The sequence below is a fragment of the Miniopterus schreibersii genome (assembly GCF_964146895.1).
Source record: "Miniopterus schreibersii genome assembly, chromosome: 4".
Lineage (NCBI taxonomy): Eukaryota > Metazoa > Chordata > Mammalia > Chiroptera > Miniopteridae > Miniopterus > Miniopterus schreibersii.
This window is the reverse complement of record NC_138105.1, coordinates 67,903,247-67,928,070: the sequence shown is the minus strand read 5'-3', so window position 1 is coordinate 67,928,070 and position 24,824 is coordinate 67,903,247. Positions and strand designations below refer to the sequence as shown.

General features: G+C 53.9%; 3 protein-coding genes across 4 annotated transcripts; all 3 read left to right on the top strand.

Moving 5' to 3' along the window:
- Window positions 1–2,626, top strand: LOC308556670 (phospholipid phosphatase 1-like). The gene is made up of 4 exons (XM_081136097.1): window positions 1–17; window positions 739–1,019; window positions 1,112–1,169; window positions 2,550–2,626. Exons 2-4 carry the CDS (start codon window positions 754–756, stop codon window positions 2,583–2,585), a joined length of 360 nt encoding a protein of 119 aa, XP_080992223.1. The 5' UTR covers window positions 1–17; window positions 739–753; the 3' UTR covers window positions 2,586–2,626.
- Window positions 2,627–7,513: 4,887 nt separating this feature from the next.
- Window positions 7,514–11,365, top strand: TUBB4A (tubulin beta 4A class IVa). The gene is made up of 4 exons (XM_081133988.1): window positions 7,514–8,017; window positions 8,557–8,665; window positions 8,774–8,884; window positions 9,738–11,365. Exons 1-4 carry the CDS (start codon window positions 7,625–7,627, stop codon window positions 10,793–10,795), a joined length of 1,671 nt encoding a protein of 556 aa, XP_080990114.1. The 5' UTR covers window positions 7,514–7,624; the 3' UTR covers window positions 10,796–11,365.
- Window positions 11,366–16,058: 4,693 nt separating this feature from the next.
- Window positions 16,059–24,824, top strand: DENND1C (DENN domain containing 1C). 2 transcript variants are annotated; one of them, XM_081136432.1, is made up of 23 exons: window positions 16,059–16,168; window positions 17,282–17,346; window positions 17,433–17,476; window positions 17,586–17,635; window positions 17,816–17,935; window positions 18,024–18,093; window positions 18,275–18,346; window positions 18,447–18,512; window positions 18,604–18,657; window positions 18,767–18,877; window positions 19,680–19,780; window positions 19,878–19,923; window positions 20,051–20,152; window positions 20,241–20,366; window positions 21,217–21,321; window positions 22,045–22,135; window positions 22,228–22,268; window positions 22,475–22,546; window positions 23,148–23,192; window positions 23,268–23,375; window positions 23,586–23,656; window positions 23,807–24,014; window positions 24,111–24,824. In XM_081136432.1, exons 1-23 carry the CDS (start codon window positions 16,152–16,154, stop codon window positions 24,738–24,740), a joined length of 2,415 nt encoding a protein of 804 aa, XP_080992558.1. In that variant the 5' UTR covers window positions 16,059–16,151; the 3' UTR covers window positions 24,741–24,824. The 2 variants fall into 2 exon arrangements, with proteins under 2 accessions (XP_080992558.1, XP_080992559.1); XM_081136433.1 differs by having other exon boundaries at window positions 16,089–16,168; window positions 23,807–24,824.

The following is a 24,824-nucleotide window of genomic DNA, read 5'->3' as shown; positions in this document are numbered from 1 at the left end:
CTTTCCTTGAGGAAAAGGTAGGGCTCACCCCTTGCTGACACAGAATAGAAGGCATGCCAGCCTCTCTGCCTCAAGCAGGGAGCAAGGAGTCCGCCCCCATCCCCAGTGAGCAGGGAGCAAGGAGTCCGCCCCGTCCCTCACATGCATAAAGCAGGAAGCAGCCCTGCCCCTTTCTGGAGAGTTGGGAAAGATCCCCCTTTTCAAACACAGGGAACATCCTGCCTCTTTCTTCTGGCGAGAAGGGAAGTCCCACCATTCTCAGGCATTCTGGAGGACGTCTAGCCTTTCCCCTTGTCAACAGGAAGTCCCGCCCCTTTCAGCTGGGTGACAGGAAATCCTGCCTATCCCACCGCTTTCCCTCTCTCAGATCTGGAACTCCCGCCCCAAGTCTGACATAAAATAGGGGGATGCCCCACCCCTTTCCTTGGTAAAATGGGGAGCCATGTCCCTTGCCTTAGTAAAATAGGAAATCCTGGCCATTTCTGGCACAGGGGTGGGAGAAGGCCCGTGTGTGTGTGTGTGTGTGTGTGTGTGTGTGTGTGTGTGTGTGTGTGAGATGAAATGAGAGGCCCCAACCTTTTTACCCGGTTTAGTGGGAAACCACACCCTCCTTTCCATATGAAGTGGGAAATGCAACCTATCTGAGAAAAAGAGTTGGAGATTTTCTACTCTTACTGCCCCCTGCCCCCACCTCTTCCTGCACCCTCAGCAGTGACCCCCCCCACCCCCGCCTTGTAGATCAGCCTGGGAGAGATGACTCCTGTCCAGGGCCTGCAGCTGAGCTCACCAGCCTTCATGAGCAGCACCTACATGGCCATGGTCTACAAGCAACTAGGTGCCGTCGTGTTTGGTGGCATGGCCAGCTACTCCCAGACCAACACTGACAAAATGACAACAGGTCACCTGAGACCCCTCTTCCTGGCTGTGTGCCTGCTGCACCGGGCCTCCTTCAACTGCGAGAATGGCTACATTACCGACTACATCTGCACCAGACACCCTGAAGACATACTCGATGCCAAGTGAGTGGGTAGCTGGGGAGGAAAACCCAGGAAGGGTCCCCTCCTCACACCAGCTGCAGCTGATGTCAGCCCTCCCTCTGCCCATCCCCCAGGAAATCCTTCTATCTTGAGCATGCCTCTTTCGGGATGTATGCCATGGTGTATCTGATGGTGAGTACTGGCAGGAGGCAGGCTACACACCCGGCAAGGTCAGAGAATGCTTCTTTGTCCCCCGCCCTCCGCACCCATACTTGGTGCCAGAAGTGCCAGGCACGGCTTCCATAAAGCTTGTGTGTGTGTCCCTGGAGTTGGGAGGGCAAGAATGGGGAGGGCCTATCTCCTCTTAAGGCTTATTCAGTGTCCCTGTCCCAGAATGGTAACTTCCAGAGCCCTGTTTCCTCCCCCCGCAGCTGGAGACAGTTCGCGCTGGGCTAGGTCCACGCCTAGGGCTAGGTTTCGCCAGGAGCAGGGGGAAGAGTAATCAGATCCAGCTGAGGTGTGGGTCTAAAGTCTGGGTGGTGAGGTGGCAGGCGGAGCTGAGGAGAAGGGAACCCTCTGGGAAGGAGCCGATGACCCACAGGCCCAGTGGACAAAGAGAGCATAGATTCCGCTGGTGGAATTGGATCACACACATGGGAGCCAGCCCAGAGCACCTGGGCACCATGGTGGACAGACACAATGACACAGACAGAGGCCCAGGCCACAGAGCATGTGACAGTCACACGGATGTTTTCACACCAGCAACCCAGCAACACTTCTTGAAAGACAACCCATTTGACTGCCCTTCCCCCAGCCTTTAAAAAAAAAAAAGACCAAGTAACAAAGTCACTACAGCTTCTGTTCGATAAAAGAGCTGGGTCTTTGAAGCTGTAATGTAAGGTCTCTATCCCAGCTTCAACTGTGCATGACACTGGGTGAGATACTCAGCCTCCTCCTTGGGCCTCCATTTTTGCATCTGTGAAACGGGCATGCAAATAACACCCGCCTCCTAGGGTTGTGGTTTCATGAATTAACACAAACTGATACACTCAAAGCACTTAGAACAGGATCTGGCCTGAATATGACTATTATCTTTAATAACAGGCAAAGCAGACTCCCTCTGTCCCCCAGGGTGGATTAGGGGCTGGGGTGTATGTCAGCCATGCCTCGAGGTGCACAGGGGGGGTAGCAGTGTGGCCCCCAACATGGCAGACAGATCACTCACAAGTAGGAGTCAGGCATTTCCCTGGGTTTGCAAACCTCGTGAAAAAAGGGCAATTTCATGAGCAGAGTGTTCTGGGTCTCCCTGAATTCCTTTGCCTCGAGTGTTCCCCAAGTCCCCATACTTTGCTTCCCCCAGAAACGCACAACAGCCACTTTCTCATTCTTCCTGCTAGTTTCAAGGAAGTAAATTTAACCTGTTATTTTTAAATGGGGTTTTTTTGCAGATGACGTATTTATATGTAGAATTGTATACTTGAAACCTATATAATTTTATTAACCAATGTAACCCCAATAAATTGAATAAAAAAATAAAAAAAAATTTTTTTCTGTTTTCCATTTCAAAATCAGGAGCCCAAACCCTGTTCTTTGAGGGGTCCGTGCTGAGTCCGACCTAGCTAGATGGGAGATCCGATGCTGGCAGGAGGTGTGAGTTCCGGGCCATAGCAGGAGCCTATCCATAGAGTCTCACCTGACTGCTTGGGAAATCATCCAACATCTAACAATTCTCCCAACAATAGTGTGTAATTAATAGCATAAAGCTCTCTTACAATGATGGTGTCAGGGGTCACAGCCAATACCCTCTCTAGATGCTGAAATCCATTTCCATACAAAATTGGCAAGATGAATGCCCTGTCTCACACCATAGCTGCCCAGGATTAGGCAAGCAGGTGAGCACAAAACACAGCCCAGGGGCTCAGGCTGCCTGCCCTCCCCCCAGTTCTATGTGCAACCTGGCTCCTGGGGATGGAAAACCCAGCTCTTATGGCCCACCATCCAACTCCTTTTCTTCCTGGTTCTGTTCACTGGCTACATCCAGATTTTGGACTATTGGCACCACCCCTATGATATAGTCTTCGGATTCCTGCAAGGAGCCTTGATGGCTTTCTGGGTGGTAGGTAATGCCATGGGACGCCTGGCTATCAGGGAGGATCTGCCTGCTGGGGAGCGGTGGGTACACCTGGCACTCTTCACCTCCCAGGATGGGAGTCCAGGAGAGCCAGACTGGGGCGGTGTCAGCCATGGGGTGCAGATGACACCAGCCTATCCCAGACCCCTCCCCACATCATCCTTGCAAGTTTCTATATCTCTGATCTTTTTACATCTCCAGCAATGCCAGGTCCCAGCAGCTCCAGGTGCTAGAAGGCCCCCTGCCCCCTGCTTTCTATTCTCTTCCCCTTGCCCTCCCTCTGGATTCCCACCCTCAAGGCCCTCAGGGAGCCCAGGGAGTGCCTTGTTGCAGAGAAAGGTAGAGGGCACCCACTGCAGGGCCTGTACTCTCAAGAGAGCTATCCCTTCCCAGGTGAGCTAATCCAGGAAGCTCTGTCTCATTGAAGATCAGGCCACACTCCAAATCCGCCCTGCCTTGGTGGGGTGACACAGGAAACCTGTTTTCCTAGGGCTGAGACCCAAGTCAGCCCTTTCCAGCAAGGCCCCCTCCATTTCTGTTTTTATGACTCTTAATATATTAAGAATTAAGACATGCCAACACAGCATTTATGAATTTTTTATGTATATTAACATGGATTGGTGGATCTCCTACGTCAGTCTGGGCATCATGTCTCAGGGATCAATACTAACAACATTTGCATTAGGTGAGAACCTCAAAAGTCTAAATCAGGGTTTCTCTACCTCATCACTATTGATATTGACGGTTCTTGACTGCAAGAGCCATCCTGTGTACTGTAAGATGTTCAGCAGCATCCTTGGCCTCCATCCACCAGATGCCAGTAGCAGCTCCAAGTTTAATGACCAAAAATGTCTTCAAACATCGCCAAGTGTCCCCTATGGGGCAAAACAACTCCAGCTGAGAATTCCTGGGCTAGGGGGTTCCATTGACCACCCTCCCCCTCCCCTGCCCCAGGAAACCCTGCATTCCATAACCATCTGACTACTGAGGTCCTAGTATCACCAGAAAGGGACCAGGCCCAGAGTGGGTCTGCCTCAGGCCAGTCATTAGGGTGTGGGTTTTTGACTTCATGCAGGAAAGTTTACACAACACAAGTCCAGGTGATTTTGAGGGTACATTTATTAAAGCTGGGGACAGTGAAACAAAGGGCTTAAGGTAGAAGAAGCACAGGAGAGAGCGTAGGCAGTGCTCTGCTTTGGCTTCCTAGAAATTTTATAGGAAAGAAGTGAGGCAAGGTGGGGCTGCTATTAGCTCACTGAAAAGTCAGAGAAAAGGGGGCCCTGGAGACAGGCTCAGGGGGTAAGCCCAGGATGAGTTGCCGTTGCCTGTTGCTCCCCTGGTTGCAAGTCTCAAGGAGACCCTTGGAGTTTGGGGGGGGGGGGGTGGGGAGTAAAGATGCACACCTGAGAGAGAAGAAAGTTGTGGGCATGCTCCAGAGAGAGCCCACCCTGCGTCTTTGTCTTGAGGGTTCTTACCAGTTTTCTAAAGGTGGGAATTTTAGGGGAGGTCTTACAGGAGGATCTCAATAGAGTATCAGCTTTATGCTGGCTTGCCAAAATGAGACTTATTCCCCTGACCATCCATCCTTGGGTGTGGTTGGCAAAATGGCACTAATTGGATTTCTGTTATCTTATTTCCCTGAGTAGGGTGATTTAAGCTGTTTACCCTCTGGCTGGGGAGAAGTGTAAACCATTTACTCTTTTTTTCCTTTTTTTAATTTAATTTATTGGGGTGACATTGGTTAATAAAATTGTGTAGGTTTCAGGTGTGCAATTCTATAACACTTCGTCTGTATATTGTATTGTGTGTTCACCAGCCCAAGTCCAGTCTCCTTCCATCACCATTTATTACTCTCTATACCTACTTTTACCTCCTCCCACCGCCTTTCCCTCTGGTAATCACCATACTGTTATCTGCGTCTATGAGGTGTTTTGTTGTTTTTTTCCCCTCACCTGAGGATATGTTTTTATTGATTTGAGGGAGAGAGAGAGAAGCGTCGATCACTTGCCTCCCCCACATGCCCTGACAGGGGATCTAACTTGCAATCTAGCTATGTGCCCTGACCAGGATTCGAACCTGCAACCTTTTGGCATATGGGACAGTGCTCCAACTAACTGAGCCACCTGGCCAGGGCCCATTTACTCTTAAGTGTCCTTGGTTAGGGAAGATAGGATTTTGTGATTTACTAGATGGCTATAAATTGCTTGGCTGTTTAACTACCTGTCTCAGTTTCCCTTTTCCACTTGTCCTAGCTTACTAACCTGTCTCACTAGGATGCTGCACACATTTAATTTAATACACTTTATGGTGGTTGGTACTGAAGGCGCAATGATAAATTCTATGAAGCCACTGTCCTTGAGGGGAACACATTTCAAAGGGGAATGAAAGGCTACTGACAACAATGAATGTGGTAGTGCTATGGCTACGCAAAAGGCCATGGGAACCTAAACAAATTAGAAGCCGTTTTTGAAGTGACGGGGAACAAGCTTGTTGGCAGAGGCTTTTCACGATGGACCTTGAGCTGAGGAAGCATTCTGGCTTCCATTTCTTATTTTGAGAAGTTGTCTGTCTATTGTTACTTTGTACCTAATCTGTGTTTCCTCTCTTGATTTGTCATTGGTTCTACAGTTTCACAATAAAATTACTAGGTATGGATTTTATGTTAAAAAATAAATAAATAAAGGGGATGGAGCCCGGCTGGGCGTGGCTCAGCGGTTGAGCGTAGACCTAGGATCCAGGCCATCGTGGTTCAATTCCCGGTCAGGGCACATGCGTGGGTTGCGGGCTCCACCCCCAGTCGGGGACGTGCAGGAGGCAGCCGATCAATCACTCTCTCATCATTGATGTTTCTGTCTCTCTCCTTCTCCCTCTCCTTTCCTCTCTCTGAAATCAATAAAGATATATTTTTAAAAATAAAAAAATAAATGGGATGGAGAGAGGAGGTTACTACCAGATACCGGGGGTCAACCTGATTTATACAGTGGTACCTCGGTTTTCAAAGTCTCCGTTGACGAACATTTCGGTTTAAGAACGCCGTAAACCAGGAAGGAAACGCCTCCGTTTTCCAACGTGCCTCAGAAGTCGAACATGCCACACGGCTTCCGCTGAGGGCAAGATCTTGAGGCCTAACTGTCGGCTGTTGATCCCTCGGTTTTCAAATGTTTCAGAACTTGAACAGTCTTGCGGAACGGTTACATTCGAAAACCAAGGTACCACTGTACTGTCTGATCCGTCAGATATTTATTCTGGAGTGAGGTGGGAGTCTAATTCAAATTTTCTCCCAGTTAATTACCACAGGGATTCACTATTGACATTTGGGGGCAGATAAGTCTTTGGTGAGGGGAGGAGAGAGACCGTCCTGTGTACTGTAGATGTTTAGCACCATCCACCCACTAGATGCCAGTAGCACACACACAACCGCCATCCAGGCATGACAATCAAAAATGTCCCCAGACATTGCCAAGTGTCCCCTGGAGGACAGAATCACCCCTGGTTGAGAACCACTGGTTAAAACTAGAGGCTGCTGGTGAATGTGAAGTACCAGTCACACAGCCGAAGTGGCCGATTCAGCAGCCACCCCACAATAGCTGAAAGGGAGGTGAGGAGGAGGCTCCTGGGTGGCAGAGCCGGAGGCTGCCATCAAAAAAGGGTCTGGCCTTCACTTCAGGGGCAGCACAGGAAGTTTTGTCCTGCCCCTGATAATAATTGTAACACTAATAGCTACAATTTATTGTTTACTCTGTGTGAGGGCAAACTGGGGCCATCTTACTCACTGGGCCATCTCATCTGACCTTCCCAACTGGACTGGGGGGCTGGCATTCCTGACTAGCCTGTCTTGCAGATGAGAAAATTCACCCACAGAGAAGCAAAGCTGCCCAGGCATGGTCATATGGCCAACATGAAATATGAAAGGTAGGGTAATAGCTTATTCTGAATTATAACACTGGAGCAGAGAGGTGCCACTCTGGAGAAAGCAAGGCAGTCCCCCAAAGCTCACCATCTCCCCCTCACCATGTGAATTCCAGCTATAAGTCTTACTCCTTGATGTTCCACCTCAGGCAAGGCTGGGGTGACCCCCACCTGCTACAAACCCAAACCCCAACAGAAGTGTCCAGGGGCAGTGCATGGACCCCTGAAGCCTCCATCAGCTTCCACAAGCAACCCCAGTAAAACATGGAAGGAACACAGTGGTTTTACTGACTACACACCTTCAAGTCCTCCAGGAACCTGGCGCCCTCCCCCTCTCCAAAACCAATCGCAACTCCGGAGCCACCAGCTTGGCCCCACTAGGAGCCCTCCCAGTAATTAGAGGTTTCTGGTGAATGGTACATAAATGGAATAGGGAGGGAGGGCGCGGACAGAGAAACGGAGGCAGGGCCTCCAGGGCCGGGTGGGGTGTGGGGGTGGAGAGCAGACGTCCCCGCTGCTTGTTTACCAGGCCTTTCCCTTCCCCCGCCCAATCTCTGCAAAACCCGAGTCGCCAGACCAGGCTGGGGGCAGGGAGGGGTGGGAGTAGATGGTGCTGATCGTGCCTGACAGGTGCCCCCCCACGGCCCGGGCTGGGGACGCACGGGGCCCCGGCCAGCCGCGGCGAGTGTCCCCGGAGGTCTCCAGGTCGCAGGAGCAGCTTCCTCCACCCCCGCCCACTCCGTCCCTGGGCGGGAGCTGGGGGCGGAGCGGGCCCGTGACAGGCCGTGACGCGGGCCCCGCCCTTTCTTATAGAGGCCCCCGGGGGACTCAGGGACCGTGCTTCGGAGTCGCCGCCGCCGCCACCGCGTCCACCTCCCGCCCCTCCGCCGCAGCTCCCAGCATCAGCGCCACCGCGGCCGCGTCCACCAGCAGCGCCACAGCCATGCGGGAGATCGTGCACCTGCAGGCCGGCCAGTGCGGCAACCAGATTGGGGCCAAGGTGCACGGGGACGGGGCCCCGGGAGGCGGCCGAGAAGAGCGGGTCCCGGTCCTTGAACACCGCAGACCTCCCCGACCTTGGGCCTGTTGGCCGACAGGGTCTCCAGGAGCCGTGCTGGTGGACCCCAGGGCCCGCGGGGAAGGGGGCTAGGGGACAGGGCCAGGCTGGGAACAAAGAAACCAATGGGGGTGAGGCCCAGCCTTCTGTCTGCTGGCCACAGCTGGCTTCACAGCTGGGCCACTGTCCCCTGCACACACACAAAGAGTCCCATCCTCTCCCGGTGGCTGCAGCCAGGGTGCACTGACACCAGCAGTCTTGGCTGGAGTGGTGACTCTGCTTCACCCTGCCCCCACCTCTCCCTTCTTGCTGTTTCATCCCTGCCTCCCCACCATGCCTCTAGGTCCCCCATTCACCTTGCTGGGGGACAGGTGTCAGTGGGGGGAGGGGAGGGCCTGAGCCCAGAAGATGGAGGCCAGGGCAGACCTGGATCCCCTCTCCTTCTCTATTGGTTCTTACCACCACTACCACCTCCCCTCTAGTTCTGGGAGGTGATCAGTGATGAACATGGCATCGACCCCACGGGCACATATCACGGGGACAGTGACCTGCAGCTGGAGAGAATCAACGTATACTACAATGAGGCCACAGGTAGGGTGCAGGGACACCTTCGGGAGTGGGGGTGAGGAGGGGCTGGGAGGGGACTGCATGCTGGTTCCTGGCGCTCACCCCAGCTAACTTCCATCTGCTTCCCTGCAGGAGGAAATTATGTACCCAGAGCCGTGCTGGTGGACCTGGAGCCAGGCACCATGGACTCTGTCCGCTCTGGCCCCTTCGGCCAGATCTTTCGGCCTGACAACTTTGTGTTTGGTGAGTCCCAGGCATGGATCACAGGCCTGGAAGCCCCCTTGTTCCTTTCGCTTCCAAATGTTTAGTGAAAATTCTCCACCACAGGCTCCACAGCCCAGTGGGGGAGGTGGACAGGGCAGTCAGGGCTGTGTTGGCGACATGCAGGCCACTGTGGGAGCCCAGGGGAGGCATCTGATACAGTGGCAGGAGGTGGGGGTGGGTAAGGAAGGCTTCCTGCATGAAAATTCCAGCTCTGCCACTTCATGCATTTTACGAATACTTATTGAGCACCTACTGCATGCCACATTCTACTGTATCCCCTGGGGATACCCATGAGAGCAAAACAGACAAAGCTCTCTTCTCCCCTGGTGTTGACATCCTGGTGGAGGGAGGTGGGATGACAATATAAACAAGTAAAGCTCAGGCACTGATCCAGTCAGCTGGGTGACTTTGGACTGGCTCCTCAGTCTCTCTGTGCCTGACACCTTGTCTTTAAAATAGGGATTATAAAAAAATCTACTTCACAGGGTTTGTGAGACCTAAAGCCATTAATATGTGTAAAGAATTTAGAACAATGCCTAGCACAGAGAAAAAGGTAAATAAGCATTTGTTGTTTTCATTATTGTTATTGTTATTAATGTCTACAGTCTAAAATATGATTAGGGCATTGAAAGCAGGAAAGATGTACCAGACAGAGGGAACAGCTGAAGGGGGGGGGGGGGCAAGGATGGAAGCAGAGAGAAAACTAATAATAATAAAAATTGTAATAATTTCTGTTGTATATAATACTTTTTTATTATTATTCAACTACCTGGATGGCTGGGGTGGGCTCTTCCCATAACCACCTGTGTGTCCCCTTCCCTTCCCTCTTCAGGCCAGTCTGGAGCTGGCAACAACTGGGCCAAGGGCCACTACACAGAGGGTGCAGAGCTGGTAGATGCCGTCCTGGACGTGGTCCGCAAGGAGGCGGAGAGCTGTGACTGCCTGCAGGGCTTCCAGCTGACCCACTCGCTGGGCGGGGGCACAGGATCGGGGATGGGCACCCTGCTCATCAGCAAGATCCGGGAGGAGTTTCCCGACCGCATCATGAACACCTTCAGCGTGGTGCCCTCGCCCAAGGTGTCCGACACGGTGGTGGAGCCCTACAACGCCACGCTCTCGGTGCACCAGCTGGTGGAGAACACGGACGAGACCTACTGCATCGACAACGAGGCGCTCTACGACATCTGCTTCCGCACGCTCAAGCTGACCACGCCCACCTACGGCGACCTCAACCACCTGGTGTCGGCCACCATGAGCGGCGTCACCACCTGCCTGCGCTTCCCGGGCCAGCTCAACGCCGACCTGCGCAAGCTGGCGGTGAACATGGTGCCCTTCCCGCGCCTGCACTTCTTCATGCCCGGCTTCGCGCCGCTCACCAGCCGCGGCAGCCAGCAGTACCGCGCGCTCACCGTGCCCGAGCTCACGCAGCAGATGTTCGACGCCAAGAACATGATGGCCGCCTGCGACCCGCGCCACGGCCGCTACCTCACCGTGGCCGCCGTCTTCCGGGGCCGCATGTCCATGAAGGAGGTGGACGAGCAGATGCTGAGCGTGCAGAGCAAGAACAGCAGCTACTTCGTGGAGTGGATCCCCAACAACGTGAAGACGGCCGTGTGCGACATCCCGCCGCGCGGCCTCAAGATGGCCGCCACCTTCATCGGCAACAGCACGGCCATCCAGGAGCTGTTCAAGCGCATCTCCGAGCAGTTCACCGCCATGTTCCGGCGCAAGGCCTTCCTGCACTGGTACACGGGCGAGGGCATGGACGAGATGGAGTTCACCGAGGCCGAGAGCAACATGAACGACCTGGTGTCCGAGTACCAGCAGTACCAGGACGCCACGGCCGAGGAGGGCGAGTTCGAGGAAGAGGCGGAGGAGGAGGTGGCCTGAGCCACTTCGCGGCTGCCCCGCCCCGGCAGGCTGCTTGCCTTTGACCCCTAAGAGCCCCTCTCGGGCCCCTGAGAACCCCGCATCACCGCCAAGCATGACTCAACTCTGACCCTACATCTTCACTTCACCCCTGATCTCAGCTGACCCTTGACCCCTGAGCCCCACCTTGGCCGACATTTAACTCTGTGAACCCGGTTTCACCCTGACCTCTCCTTGACCTTTGACCTTACCCACCAACCCAATGCAGCCCCCAGACCGATAAGCCCCAGTCTACTTCTGGCCCCCTCCCTCTGAGCCTCCCTTCACCTCTGACCTTGCCTCACCTTTGACCCCACAAGCCCACCTGCCCTTTGACCCCACCTTCTCTCTGGCTCCCCTAAGCCCAACGTGCCATTGCTGAACTCACTCCTCTCAGCTTCAACTGACCTTGGCTTTTCAGGGGTGGTGGAGGGCTGCTGTGGGGGGGAGGAGCAGCCCTGGAGCATGTGGACAAGAGAAGCTGTGCCCCCAACCCTCCCCGCCTCCTCCCCTCTGCCTCACCCTCGATAAATAAATTAATTGTTGTCCTGCCATGTTTCTGCTGAGTGCATTTTCCATCTCCCTGTGGGAAGGCCAACAAGCAAGGGTTCCCCCCTACAGGATGGAGGTGGGCGCTGAAGGGACATCTAATCTGGGGGAGGGAGGGAGGGGGCAGAAATTCTGCAGTCTGACAGAACAGGCTATGCCATTAACTGTGTGGTATTGAGTAAGCCACTTGCCCTCTCTGATCCTCCATTTGCTCACCTGTAAAATGGAGGATCATAAAATGGGATCATATGTTTCCCCCCATGGTCCTCACACACCCGCCCCAGGAATGTTTCTGAGGATTCAAGGAGATCTCATGAACACAGTGCCTGTCACAGGTAGTGCTTGGCGATGGAGCTGCTGCCTTTCTCTGTGGGGCATCTAGCAAGTGTGGAAAGCAGAGGGGGGATCTCTAGGGAAGGGCGCTGGGGAGATGGCAGCCTGGAGCTAGCATCCGAGGGACAGTCCTGTCAGAATGAGAGTCACTAACACGGATGGAGCTCTTCAATGTCCAGATATGCCTCATCTCATGTAACCCTCACACCAACGCTGTAAGATCTGAGCTTTTATCTTGTTTCCAATCAAGATTTATAAGCTAGCTGACAAAGTGTTTCAGTGAGCTTTTCCTATATAACTAGCCCCAAAAGTTTAGGGGCTGAAAACAACAACAGTCATATATTTTTGTTCCCAAATATGTAATTTGGGCAGGGCAGCTTGTCTCTGTTCCCCATACATCAGCTAAAGAATCTCAACCAAGGGATTTATTTTCAAGGTGGCTCACTCACATGGCTGCCAAGTTGATGCCAACTTTTGTCTGGGGATGCAGCAGGGCAGATTGAAGGAGGGCGTCAGTACCTCTCCATACTCTGCTTGGACTTCCTCACAGCATGGTGGTCCTCTGGACTCCTAATCAAGCCCAACACAAAGTCATGTCCAGGTTCAAGGGGGTGGGATATAGACTCTACCTCTGGAGTATAAAGAGGCAAGATTTCATAAGAAAGAGCATGTGGGGTGGGAGATACGGCTGTAGTAACCTTTGGAAATTACAATTTGGTCCCATGACTATAAAGCAGTGAGCTAGAGTTCAAAGTCTGACAGTTTAAGTCTAGAGCTCTGATTCTACTTTATCATCTAGGGTTCAGTGTAGGGACCATTCTAGGCATATTAAGCAGACAGGGGTTTCATACAAGGATTACAACACTGTTGGAGGGACTGAGAGAGTGGGCTCTAAGCAAGTGCTTCTTAAACTTCAGTGTGTAAAAGAACCACCAGGAACACTTTGCTAGCACACAGTTTCCTAGGCCCCACCCTAGAGTTTCTAATTCGTTAGGTCTGAGGGGTGGGACTCAACACCTTGCATTTTTAACCGGTTCCCAGGTGATACTGATGATGCTGCCTATGAGACCACGTTTTGAGCAGCCTTGGAATAGGCTGGAACAGCACAAAGCTGACCACCAGGGATCTACTTCCTCTGCTTAGTGAGAAAGGTGGAGAGTCAGTAGGCTGCCATCAAAACTACTAAATTCAAGAACACTCCCAAGCCCTAGCTGGCTCAACGCAGGCCCTTGTTGAGGGGTGTGCAGGAGGCAACCAATCAATGTGTTTCTGACATCGATGTTTTTCTCTCTCTCTCTCCCTTCCACTCCCAAGACCCACAGAGCTGAAAATAGGTCCATTGGAGTGCTGAACAAAAATCAACTAAAATGAATATAAAGTAAAATTAATTAAAATAAATATCCAGCAGGATTCATGCACACACACACATGGGGAGGAGGGGGTTCTACGTCACTTCTACCTTCTTCCAAATCTCTCAAGCATTTCTAGTTGGTAGAATCACTTCTGCATTCAAAACCAGAGCTGCAAAGAAGTCTAGGAAATGTAGTTCTTTCCAGCTTCTGCAATACAAAGGAAGGCAAACCAGGACGGGGAGAAAGAGGAAAGAAGGGATACTGAGAACCAATCAACTATTCCCACCATACTCTATGCTGGACCATTGGACCCAGACAGGCCCCAGCCCCTACTGGGTCCCACCACAGGCAGGAGGCACGAAAAGCATGAGAAAGGCAGCCTGGGTATCCAGCCTACAGCAACCTTCATCCGAGCAGGCCCAGCACAACACCATGGCAGAGCAGACCGTGGACTAGGCAGTGAACTTGGCTGTCTTTGTCATCTCAAACCTAAAGTGGCCACAAAAGAACTCCCTGTTCTGCCCCTAAAACATCCCTTTTCCCAATGAGAAGTACCATCCTATTGTTCAAACCCCAAATCTAGGATTCATCCTTGATTCATTGTTTCCTAAACCCAGCACACTCTTCCTATGTTTTGCTGAGTCCAGTTGTCTCTGTCTTCAACGTGTATCGTGAATCTGACCTCTCCTATCCCCCTGTCTATACTCTGATCTAAGCCACCATTACTGTTCTCCCAGACAACCCCTAATCACTTCCCTGGGTTCTCTGTTGCCACCCCTGCCCGCCCTCCCTGCAGTGTATCCTCCTTCCACAACAGCCAGATGAGCTTTTACATACAAATAAGAACCTGTTCCTCTCCTGCTCAAAACTGTCCCATGACTCCCATCTCACTCAGATTGAAGCCCAGACTCTCACCTTGGTATTCATCCCCTGCTGACTACATTCTCATCACTCTCCCTCTCGCTCACTGAGCTGAAACCACAGTGACCTTCTTCACGTGCTCAATCATATCAAGCTTGATTCAACCTCAGGGCCTTTGCACATACTGTTTCTTCCACTTTTCCCCAAATGTGTGAATGGCTAGCTCCTTTTCACCTACCTGTTTCAGCTCAGATGATACTTCCTTTGAGCAGCCTCCCTAGCAACTCTAAATCAGCATCCAGTAACTGTCCGTCACTTATCTATTTATATACCTGTTTCTTTTGTCTGTCCCCTTACCTCCCCACTAGAATGTAAGATTCATGAGGACAGGAATCTCGTCTGCCTTGGTCACCACATGCCTAGAACAGCTGATGCAGCACAGGCCCTCAGTAATTATTTGTTGAATGGATGAGCAAGTGAATGAATGACTTCATGCCACACTGGGAGGTAAGTAAGTGTACTGTTTTCCTCATATTAAAGTGAGAAAACAAAGACACAGAGAGTGTGGGAATGGCTTCTAAGATGGCCCCAATGATCTCTATTTTCCCCATTCATGCCCTTGCATGATCTCCTCCCCTTGAGTGTGGGCTGGACCTGGCAATGGCTTCTAACCAACAAGTTATGGCAAAGGTGAGGAAATGTCACTTCTGAGATGATTACAAAAGGCTGCGACTTCTGTCTTTATGAACTCCATTGCTTTCTCAGCTTGCTCCGGTTGGTAAAGCAAGCAGCATGTTGGGAAGGTTTACATGGCAAAGAACTGAGGGAAGCCTCTGGCCAAGAGCCAGCAAGGAACTGAGGCCCTCAGTCCAACAGTCCACAATGAATTAAATCCTGCCAGCAGTCCCATAGTGAATTTTAAAAGAGCTCCTTCTCCAGTCAAGCCTTCAGATGAGGCCATAGCCCAACAGACACTCCTAATTATAGTTGAGACACTCTGCAGTAGAGGACCCAGCTAAGCTGTGCCCAGAGTCCTGGTCCCCACAGAAACTGTCAGATCATAAATGTGTGTTCTTTTAAGCTACTTACTTAGGAACACAGCAATAGTAACTAGTACAGAGAGATCAAATGACTTGCCTAAGGTCATACAGGCACTAAAGAACTGAATCAGGTCTTGAACCCAGGTCTCTCTGACTCTAAAATCATCCTCTTAACCACTTACCTCACCTGTCTTTCATAATAACAGAACATATCAAAAGCTCGATTCAGGCTTGCAAGTGTGTTTATGGATCCTTGTGTTTCAACATGACATCTGTGTGTCTGTCTCTTTCTGAATCTGCAGCTCTGCTTGAGTGTGTCCAACTGTGTCTCTCTCCATGCATGTGCCTATGTCTAGCTGTGAATCTGACTTGTGGCTTAGGTGTGACCATGTCTGTCCCTTTGTTACTGCTCTAGCTATGCCTGTGCTCTATGCATTTCTGTTTGTCGTCGGAGTCCATTCTCTGATATCTTGCTTGCAGTGACAGCTGTGATCTCTGCATGTGTGTCCTTCTCTGTCTGGAACTGTTTATGGTTGTGTCTCTGTGTCATCTCTCCTTATTTATCACCTGGCTGGGTGAGGACTGCTCCTTATGTGTGCTATCCCTCTGTGCTTGGCCGTTTGTGTCCATGACTGTGGCCTGCCTGTATAACTTGGTGTCTCTGTGACTGTTCTGGCCTGTTTGTATCAGTCACTTCCTGTCTGCGCCTGTGTTGTCTGTCTGTCTGTGCCTGTGTTCTGACTGCTGTTGGTCGTCCACCTCCCCAGTGCCATGTGTCCACTCTCCAGCTCAGCTCCCTCTGGTGGCCCAACAAGGAATGGCTAGTGCAGATGGACCAAAGGAAAGAAGTTGAGGGAAGAGGAAGCATTTTAGGCAAACTGAATCTTGGGCTGCACAGAGAGGGGAAGGTTTGAGTGTGATAATAGGAACCACACCTGGCCTGGCTGGCAAGATGGGACTTGGGGTCTGGCCTCTGAGCCACCCATTGCCCACCCATCCTAAGAAAGGGCTAGGAGGCAGAATACCTGGTTTTCTCTAAATGGGTGGGGGCAGGGGCGTCTCACGGGGACTGAGACGTCACCCATTAAACTTCCTCTCTCAGCCACACAGGAAGCTGAGCCGGCTCAGGGCCCAGCCCCAAGCAAGCACAGGCCCCCAGAAGCCCTGGGGGAAAGGGCCCCACCGGGCGGCCCTGCAGGGACCATGGAATCCAGAGCTGAGTAAGAGCATCCCCTCCCCCATCCTCTGGACCAAGATTCCCAGACCTGGCCTGGGCTGGGGCCAAGGGGAGGGGGGCTGGGGCAGGCTGGGAGGAGTCCAGAGCTCCGCCCGCAAGTGGTCGAATCAAAGCTGGACTCAGCGGGCTTAGAATACCAGCTCCACTCTCAGACACACTCAGGCCACTCTCAGCCCCCCTCTCTTCTTTCTTTCCTCCACCACCCCCACCCCTGAGCCTCTGTGTGACTAAGTTTGTAACTCTGGGTGTGCACCTCACCTCTTGGTATATCTGAGTGATGGAGAGCATGGTTTCTGGGGGTCAGCAGGGTGAGGGAGGACTGTGTGAATCCCTTTGTGTGAGTGCTTCTGTGGGGCTTGTATCAACATGGTGGGGGCCTCCAGGTGAGGGACGGTGAGTCTGCAGTCAGACCTCACCCTCTTCCTCTGTTGCCCTCCGAGCCTCGCGATTTCTCTCTCTAAGACAAGTCTCTGCACCCTCTGTGTAGTGGGCGGAAGCAGGGGACAAGGGAGGAAGGCAGAGGCTGCAGGGCTCACAGAAGTGCTAGGGCATGCTGCTCTCCTTTCTCTGGTGAGAAATTTGAGTCTCACATACAGAGATGCACATGCAAGGCCTCTTGCTCTCAAGACCGCAGAGATGCACACACATCTGCCCAGTCACACTCACAGCCACACAAGGAAACATGGACTTATTCACCCTCACACTGGCTTGGCCTGATCACACTCTCACAGTCCTACCTGACACATACACTGGATAGCCTCATACTTTCAGGCCGACACAAGCTAGAATCACAAATGCACCCATACCCCCATGCTCACACAAGTCATGCACACACACACCTGCTCACACAAGTCATGTACATACACACACAGTCACACTCTCTCACCCTGCTTCATACTCCCAGGCATGCACACATAATCAACATCATTGCATGTACAGCCTCATACAACCTACGCAATCACTGCCACAAACCCTTGGCGGTCATGCACACACAGTCGCACAAGTCACACAGGCACACATAATCACACATGTGCAGACACAACCACACACAGAGAAGCAAGTCCACAGATCCACTAAGCCCTTTCCTGTCCCACAGAGGGGGTCCTCCTGCCGTGTTCGATTGGTTCTTCGAAGCAGCCTGTCCTGCCTCCCTACAGGAGGGTGAGTGGGGGAGGGCATCGGGTGAGGGGAGTGGAGATGGAAGGTGGGCCTGGGGCCCTGAACATAGAGGCCTGTTCTCCCTGCAGATCCTCCCATCCTGCGGCAGTTCCCCCCAGACTTCAGGGACCAGGTATGAGGGCTGGTTCCTTGATCCCCTGGGACTAGGGTCATTCCCCTTGGGGGAGGTTGTGGGGCTCAACATGCGTGACCAAGCAGTGTGTGCTTTTCTCCACCCCCAGGAAGCTATGCAGATGGTGCCTAAATTCTGCTTCCCTTTTGATGTGGAAAAGTACGGAAGAAAGCAGACATCCAGAGACCTAGGGATCCAGGGACTCAGACACCCAGGGACCCAGGGAATCAGGGACCCTAACAACTAGGTCCCAGACTGGTGGACACAGTACTAGGAGCACTGTTGGGGGGTGAGGGAGCTGGAACACCCCAGGTCTCTGAGAGCATTTTCCACCTCCAGGGAGCCTCCCAGTCCTGCGGTACAGCATTTCACCTTTGCCCTCACAGACCTGACTGGCACCCGTAGGTTTGGTTTCTGCCGCCTAAGGGCTGGTGCCCACAGTTGTCTTTGCATCCTCAGGTGTGGAATATGGTGGGGGCAGAGGATGGTAGGGTGAGAGGGCCTCGACCTAGGGGCACTTCATGGAACCCGTGTCCTCTCTCTACAGCCACCTTCCCTGGTTTGAGGTGTTCTACAAGCTGCTGAACACAGTGGGAGACCTCCTGGCCCAAGACCAAGTGAGCCAGCCCCACTCTCATTCTGCAGGAACCCCAGCCCCACCCCACCAAGCCCCCAGCCCTGCTCAGAACTCTCAGGCCAGACCTGAGCCCCTTGGTTCCTCTCAGAACACCCAGCTTGAGCCAAGGCCTTCAGAATCCTGAACCCACGTTTTGACTCAGACAACTCACCCCCACCCAGGTTTCAGAGGTCGAGGAATTTCTAAATCTGCTGCAGAATACCCTGCCAGAGACCCAGGCTTCCCTGGAGCTGGTGAGTAGTCCCTAATCCCTGGACGTCAGACCCCAGGTGGGTGGGGAGGCAGCCGCCCAGCCCTGAGGACCACAGGGCTGCCTCTCCCTCTGCACCGCAGGGCAGCGGAGTGACGATCTCCAGTGCCCCCCACATCCTGCCCCCAGCCCCCGGGAACATCATGCCGGTGAGCTGGGCTGGGGACCCTGGAAAGTTGGGCTCCCAGGTGAAGCCGACCTCTGATTGATCGGAGGTCCCCCGCCAATTCCCCCCCCCAGCTTTCCTGTTTTGTGGCCCCCGACTCCGGCCGCCTGCCATCCATTCCTGAGAACGTGAGTGGCCTCCTGGGAGGGGGCGCTGGGGGCGGGAGGAGGTCCCGAGACCCGCAAGGACTGCAGATCCTGTCGTCCCTCGCGCCCAGCCCTCCTCTCCGTCCCTCAGAGAAACCTAACAGAGCTGGTGGTGGCGGTGACGGACGAGAACATCGTGGGGCTGTTCGCGGCGCTGCTGGCCGAGCGAAGGGTCCTGCTGACCGCCAGCAAGCTGAGCACCGTGAGGCTGGGCCAGCCGGGCCGGGAGGGGCCGAAGCCCGGCTTCGCCCCTGGGGGCGGGACGACGGGGGCGGATTCCTACTCTAACCTCACCGGGCGACCCCCGAGGGCAAAGTCCTGGCTCTGCCCCTTTGAAGGTCAGGGTTGGCTGAACCCTGGCTCCACTCTCGTGGGGGGTCGAGGGACTAGCGCCGTAGCTCTGGTTCGGGAGCTCCTCTTTGGGAGTGCCGGGTCCAGACTCCACCCGCCGTGGGGCAAAACAGGGCTGGCTCCGCCCCTCTGGAGGGTGCGATCTGCGAGCTCCACCCCTGGGGGGCACTGACAGGGTGGGTAGAGGGTGGAGGCTGAATACTGACTCCACCCCTAGGGCAGGACCAAGGAATATATATTTTAGCTCCGCCTCTTTAGGGGGGGTCGGTGGGACTGAGTCGTGGCTCCACCCCTAGGGCGGGGCTAGAGCGGGCTCAGCGCTTGCTCCGCCTTGTAGGGGTGGAGCCAGCGGGCCGAGTCGCAGCTCTACCCCTAGCAAGAGGGATCCAGCAGGGTTGCCTGTTAGATCCGAACCCTAGAGGCAGGGAGTAGGACGTGCTGAGTCCTGGCTCCACCTGCTCCAGCCTCTGTAATTTGCGGAATTCTAGGTCTCCACGTGATTGCTAAAGGGGTGTGAATGTTCACCTCTTACCTAGTAGCTTGTGGGTAAGGTGAGGTGGGTGGGAAATGGAGCGAGGAGAGCCACCACCCCAGAGAGGGTTCTTGAAGCTGGGGGTCCAGGCCCTGAATTCACGGTACCCACCCGTCCCCAGCTGACCTCGTGCGTCTACGCGTCCTGTGCCCTCCTGTACCCCATGCGATGGGAGCACGTGCTGATCCCCACCCTGCCGCCGCACCTGCTGGACTACTGCTGGTAAGGAGCGGGATCTGGGAAGGGGCAGGGCCTGGGGGCCTGGGGGTCTGGGGCCGGCGCCTGCATGACCCTGCTCCCCTCTGCTGTCCGTCCGCAGCGCTCCCATGCCCTACCTCATCGGAGTCCACGCCAGTCTCACCGAGGTGAGTGGGAGCGGCCATGGACTGCGTGGACTGGCGGAGTTCTCCTCCCTCTGCATCCCCAGATACCGTCCCCCGCCAGGGATCCCCAGACTCTGAGCGGCGGTCCCCCTACCACCCTCCAACGCAGAGACTGCTGGAGAAAGGCCTGGAGGACGTCGTGATGATGAACGTGGACACCAATATCTTAGAGACACCCTTTGACGACGTGGAGGCGCTGCCTCCAAACGTGGTCAGTGTCACCCGTCGCACCCTCCGGCCTGGTCCGGGAGGTGGAGGCCGCAAACCTGCCGACACAGCGCCATTCCCTTGTCCTCCAGGTGTCCCTGCTGAAGTTGCGGCTAAGGAAGGTCGCGCTGGCTCCAGGAGAAGGGGTGTCTCGTCTCTTCCTCAAAGCCCAGGCCCTGCTCTTTGGGGGTTACCGTGATGCTCTGGTCTGCAACCCAGTGAGCAAAGGGGACGCTACGGGAGAGGCCTTGTGGGCCCTGAAGAATAACATTGATACCTATTGTTTATAGAGTGCTTACTCTGTGCCTCTGTTTGCTCATCTGTGAAATGGGATCCAGATAGTACCCACCCAAAAGGATGGTGTGAGTCAATAAATAGGCATATGCAAAATGCTTGGATAGTGCCTGGCACACCGTGACTACTCAAATGCTAGATTCTACTATCACTACTATCTCATTTAATGCTCACGACAGTATTATGAGATAGATGCCATTTTTGTCCCATTTCACACATGAGGAAACTGAGGCTTGGAGAAGTCCTACAGTGGGTGAGTGTTAAAGCCAGGACTTTGATGGGCTTTTTCAGTTTCTCACTATTCTATAAAAACTTGAGAGAAGGGAAAATTCTATCATTTAAGCATCTCATGTTCCTATTGGCTGTGCCTTTACAACACATCTGGAATCTGCCCATTTCTCCTCCTCTCCTGTCTCCACCTTGATCTGGTCCCCATTATTGCTCACCTGGATCAGCGTGCTCACCTCCCTGATGAGTACCCTCTCCCGGGCTCCCACCCTCACCCCCCCCCCATAGTCTGCCTTCCTGGAAGGGGCCAGAGGTCACCTGTGAGCACCCAAGTCAGGCCTCCTCCTGCCTCTGCCCACAGCCCTCCAGGGCTACCAACTCCATCCGGTAGCCAAATCCTCGCCGTGGCTCACGAGGCCCTGCACAAGATCAGGCATACAGCAGGTGCTCAATCGACATTTGCTACATAGATACATGATAGAGTGAGGGAGGCAGCTGGAGTTCAGGAGAGCCTCGGGGAGCTCAGGACGCAGATCTTTCCTCCAGGGCCAGCCTGTGACCTTCAGTGAAGAAGCCTTCCTGGCCCAGAAGCCCGGGGCTCCCTTGCAGGCCTTCCACCAGCGGGCTGTGCACCTGCAGCTGTTCAAACAGGTGCTCAGGAGCCCTAAGGGCGGGGTTGGGGCGGGAGGGGCGGGGCTGGGACGCAGCGGCCGGCCTTGTGGGCGGGGCTAGAGTCGGTTTGGCCGGATCTCCCACTCTAGGTCGGGAGGCAGGACTGAACCCGGTTTCTTAAAGATGAGAGCCCCCGTCCTGATTTCCTAAGGGACAAAACCTACTCCTTGGACCCTGGGGAGATAAAGATTGGACCAAATTCCTAGATCTGGGGTGGGAGTACTTGCCGGCCTTGGGAAGGGGCGTGTCTTGAGTGCGCTCCGCCTTGGCGGGGAAAGAGGAGGGGGGGGTGGGAACTCCTGCGCACCTGGGAGGGGGCTGCGGCGGGGTCCGGCTCTGGGCTCCTGGAAGAAGGTGGGCTGGACTCCACAGGGTCCTTCAGCGTGGGCATGGGTTCTAGGGTCCCTGAAGGTGGAGTCGACCTCTTCCAGGGTCACTGAGAGGTGGGTCGGTCTGAAAGGGCCCCTGTGAGGGGCGGGGTCTGGTCCAAGAGGACAGGTCCTAGCCTGGGGGGCGGGGAGACTGCCGGACCTGTTTCCAGAGGTGGGCTCGAGACCTCCTGGGTCCTGGGGGAGGGGGGGCCTAGAGGGGTCAGGAGTGACTTTTACTTCTTGAGGGCGAGAGGACTCCTACTCCTCTCGCATTCAGATGTGTTGGTGGCAGCCCTGCGTCTGACTCGCTGACCCTTTCCCTCATCCCCAGTTCATTGAAGGCCGGCTGGAGAAGCTTAACGCAGGAGAGGGCTTCTCAGATCCCTTTGAGCAGGAGATCACCTGCAGCGGGGCCTCCTCAGGTGAGCCCTGAACCTAGCCCGGAGTCCCCACCCCACCTGCAGCACCCCAGCCTGGGCATGCCTGCCATGACCATGCTCTCTCCTCACTCCAGGCAACCTTCGCTCCTACCAGCTCTGGGCAGACAACCTAAAGGTATTAATACTTGTTTAGTTTATTATTGGATTAATTTAATCCCACAACCGTTCCCAAGTAGGGTCATCATTTTGCTCATTTATAGAGGTGAAGAAATTGAGGCTCAGAAAGGGAGAAGGGCTTGTCTGGGGTCACACATCCTGGGGTGAGGTGGAGTCTGGGGTAACCCCAGATGCCCAAGCCTCTCTCTGTCATTGTCTTCCCAGAAAGGTGGTGGTGCCCTCCTGCATTCTGTCAAGGCCAAGACCCAACCAGCTGTCAGAAACATGTATCGCTCGGTGAGGCTGGGCTAGATAGGCCATTTACTGGGGTGACAGAGGACATTTTAATTCTACATTTAAAATGCGAACATTTTTATCAACTGAATCAGCAGTTAGACCATTAACAATTTTTCCCACTTTTATTTTCCATTCACCGTTCTCATTTTTGTCAGGATAATTTCTCTCCTATTTAAAATTGACAACCAAGATTGGTTGGTTGTTTTTTCTCCTCAGACACTGCAAACTCCACTTCTATTCTTGTGGTTTTTTTCTCCCAAGCCTGTTTCCTGAGGCCAAATTTGCAGCTCCAAATTGTCCATTCAATTTTATTTTTCCTTCGGCTTTTAAACATGGACACATTTTTACTATGTCCTGTTTTTTCCACCCCCTACTTCATTTGGGAGTTATTTCCCCAGGAATATTCCTTTTGTATTAGTCAAAGGGGAGAGAGTTTATATTGACTCCTAAGTGTTGCATGGGAAATTATGAATATATTTGTGAGACACAAACATGAACAGATAGATGGCAAGACAAAGCTGTCCTAGGAAACAGAGGGCTGAGTTCTCAAATGTCCAGTGCAAATCACCTCAAATCTAATTCTCTTTTGGCTCCTCCATAGGCCAAGAGTGGTTTGAAGGGAATGCAGAGCTTCCTGACGTACAAGGTAAGGCTAATGGCCAATGGCCAATGGCCGGGGGTAGTGGGAAAGGGGCTCCTGGTTCACCCAAACTCTTCCTAGGACAGGGATTCTGGACTGCAGAGGGGGGGCTCCCTCAGGGCTTTATCCCTCACCAGCCGCTCAGATCACCTGCAGCAGCGCCTGCCTATCACCCAGCACTTTGGACAGGTAAGATGCCCCACCTCCTCCTGGACACACATACACATCTGGAACTATCACCAAGTCCTCCTCCCATCCTCAACCTCCATCTAGGCAGCTTGCCTCCCTCCTCGTGTGCCTCAGTATCTGGTGCCCTCTTCACTCTCACCCTCCTTCACACAGTGCCCCCCCCCCACTCTAACTCCTGGGGCCCCGCCCCTCCAAACGTGTCCTTTGCAGAACCGGCCCCTTCGGCCCAGCAGGAGACTCCGGCACCAGGAAGAGAAACCTTCTGAGTCCCTGGGAGAGGAGTAAGGCTCAAAGGCAGAGGAGGGGCAATGTTGGAAGTGGGAGGCCAGGACTAATGGGGAAGGTGGTACCCAAATTTCAAACATGCCAGAGCCACCAGACTGGAGCTGGGGGTTTGGGGCAGATATCTGAGGCTACCTATCCTCATGCAGGACACCCACTCTGGGCCCTGAGGATGCCCAGGATTCATGGGCAGAGGAAGCTCTGGATAGCAGCTTCCTGGGGTCTGGGGAAGAACTGGATTTGTTGAGTGAGATTCTAGACAGTCTGAGCACGGGAGCCACAAGGACAGGCAGCCTACGGCCCAGCCAGAGCTTAGACTGCTGCCACAGAGGGGACTTGGACAGCTGCCTCAGTCTGGTGAGCCCTCCAGCCCTCTCCCACTTGCCCATCCAACTTGCCATCCCCTCCCCCTCTAAAGTCCAGCAACTTGCTAATCTCCCCAACCCCATCCAGCCCAACTTACCAGGAAGACCAAGGTGGCAGCCAGATGAGGAGGACCCCCCAGAGCCCGAGCTCCAGTCCCTGCCTGCCCACCTGCCATCTCTGCAAACCCCCCAGCTTCCAGATACCATGAGCTCCTCAAAGAACCTCACTCCCCAGCCACCCTCAGAGGCCAGCCAAGAAATCACTTCTTCATCCCAATCTTTAACAGCTTCTGCAGACGCAAGCAGCAGAGGGGACCTCAAATCCTCTTTCACAGAGCCCCATCATCAAACCCAACATCTCCCCCATCTCCATGAGGCAGCCAGAGATCCCAGAGCTGAGAAGAGCCCCTGCTCCCACCTCTCCACAGTGCCCACCCAGCCCATCCCTCCAGAGAGCCCTCAACCTCTGGTACCCACAAAGCCCAACTCAGATATCACCTGGACATCTCAACCCCTTGACTCTTCCTCGGATCCTGGTTCTCCAGAGAACCCCAGAACCCAGGCTTCTGAGGGCCTTAGAGCGGAGCATGCTCACCTTCAGCCCCCCAAGGGGCCAGGAACCCCCAGATCCCCTGCCACACCAGCTAGCAACTGGCAGGAGCCCCAGGCCAGGAGCCGCCCCAGAGTTGCTGAGCTTAAAAAGTGTTTTGAAGGTTAAGGATCAGGCATCTGGAGAAGATGCCATTCTCTCAATAAAGTCTCAAGAGCCCAAAGCTGGTTTTTCCTGGTGAGTTTACCTAGG

What these genes read in the sequence shown, in the direction of transcription:
- LOC308556670 (XM_081136097.1), top strand. Translation starts at nt 754, where the DNA reads ATGACTCCTGTCCAGGGCCTGCAGCTGAGCTCACCAGCCTTCATGAGC. An exon ending in GAAGACATACTCGATGCCAA is followed by an intron (nt 1,020 to 1,111) that starts GTGAGTGGGTAG and finishes CCCATCCCCCAG; the next exon opens with GAAATCCTTCTATCTTGAGC. An exon ending in ATGCCATGGTGTATCTGATG is followed by an intron (nt 1,170 to 2,549) that starts GTGAGTACTGGC and finishes TTTCAAAATCAG; the next exon opens with GAGCCCAAACCCTGTTCTTT.
- TUBB4A (XM_081133988.1), top strand. Translation starts at nt 7,625, where the DNA reads ATGGTGCTGATCGTGCCTGACAGGTGCCCCCCCACGGCCCGGGCTGGG. An exon ending in GCAACCAGATTGGGGCCAAG is followed by an intron (nt 8,018 to 8,556) that starts GTGCACGGGGAC and finishes CCTCCCCTCTAG; the next exon opens with TTCTGGGAGGTGATCAGTGA. An exon ending in ATACTACAATGAGGCCACAG is followed by an intron (nt 8,666 to 8,773) that starts GTAGGGTGCAGG and finishes GCTTCCCTGCAG; the next exon opens with GAGGAAATTATGTACCCAGA.
- DENND1C (XM_081136433.1), top strand. An exon ending in TCCTGCCTCCCTACAGGAGG is followed by an intron (nt 17,347 to 17,432) that starts GTGAGTGGGGGA and finishes TTCTCCCTGCAG; the next exon opens with ATCCTCCCATCCTGCGGCAG. An exon ending in TCCACGCCAGTCTCACCGAG is followed by an intron (nt 19,924 to 20,050) that starts GTGAGTGGGAGC and finishes CCTCCAACGCAG; the next exon opens with AGACTGCTGGAGAAAGGCCT.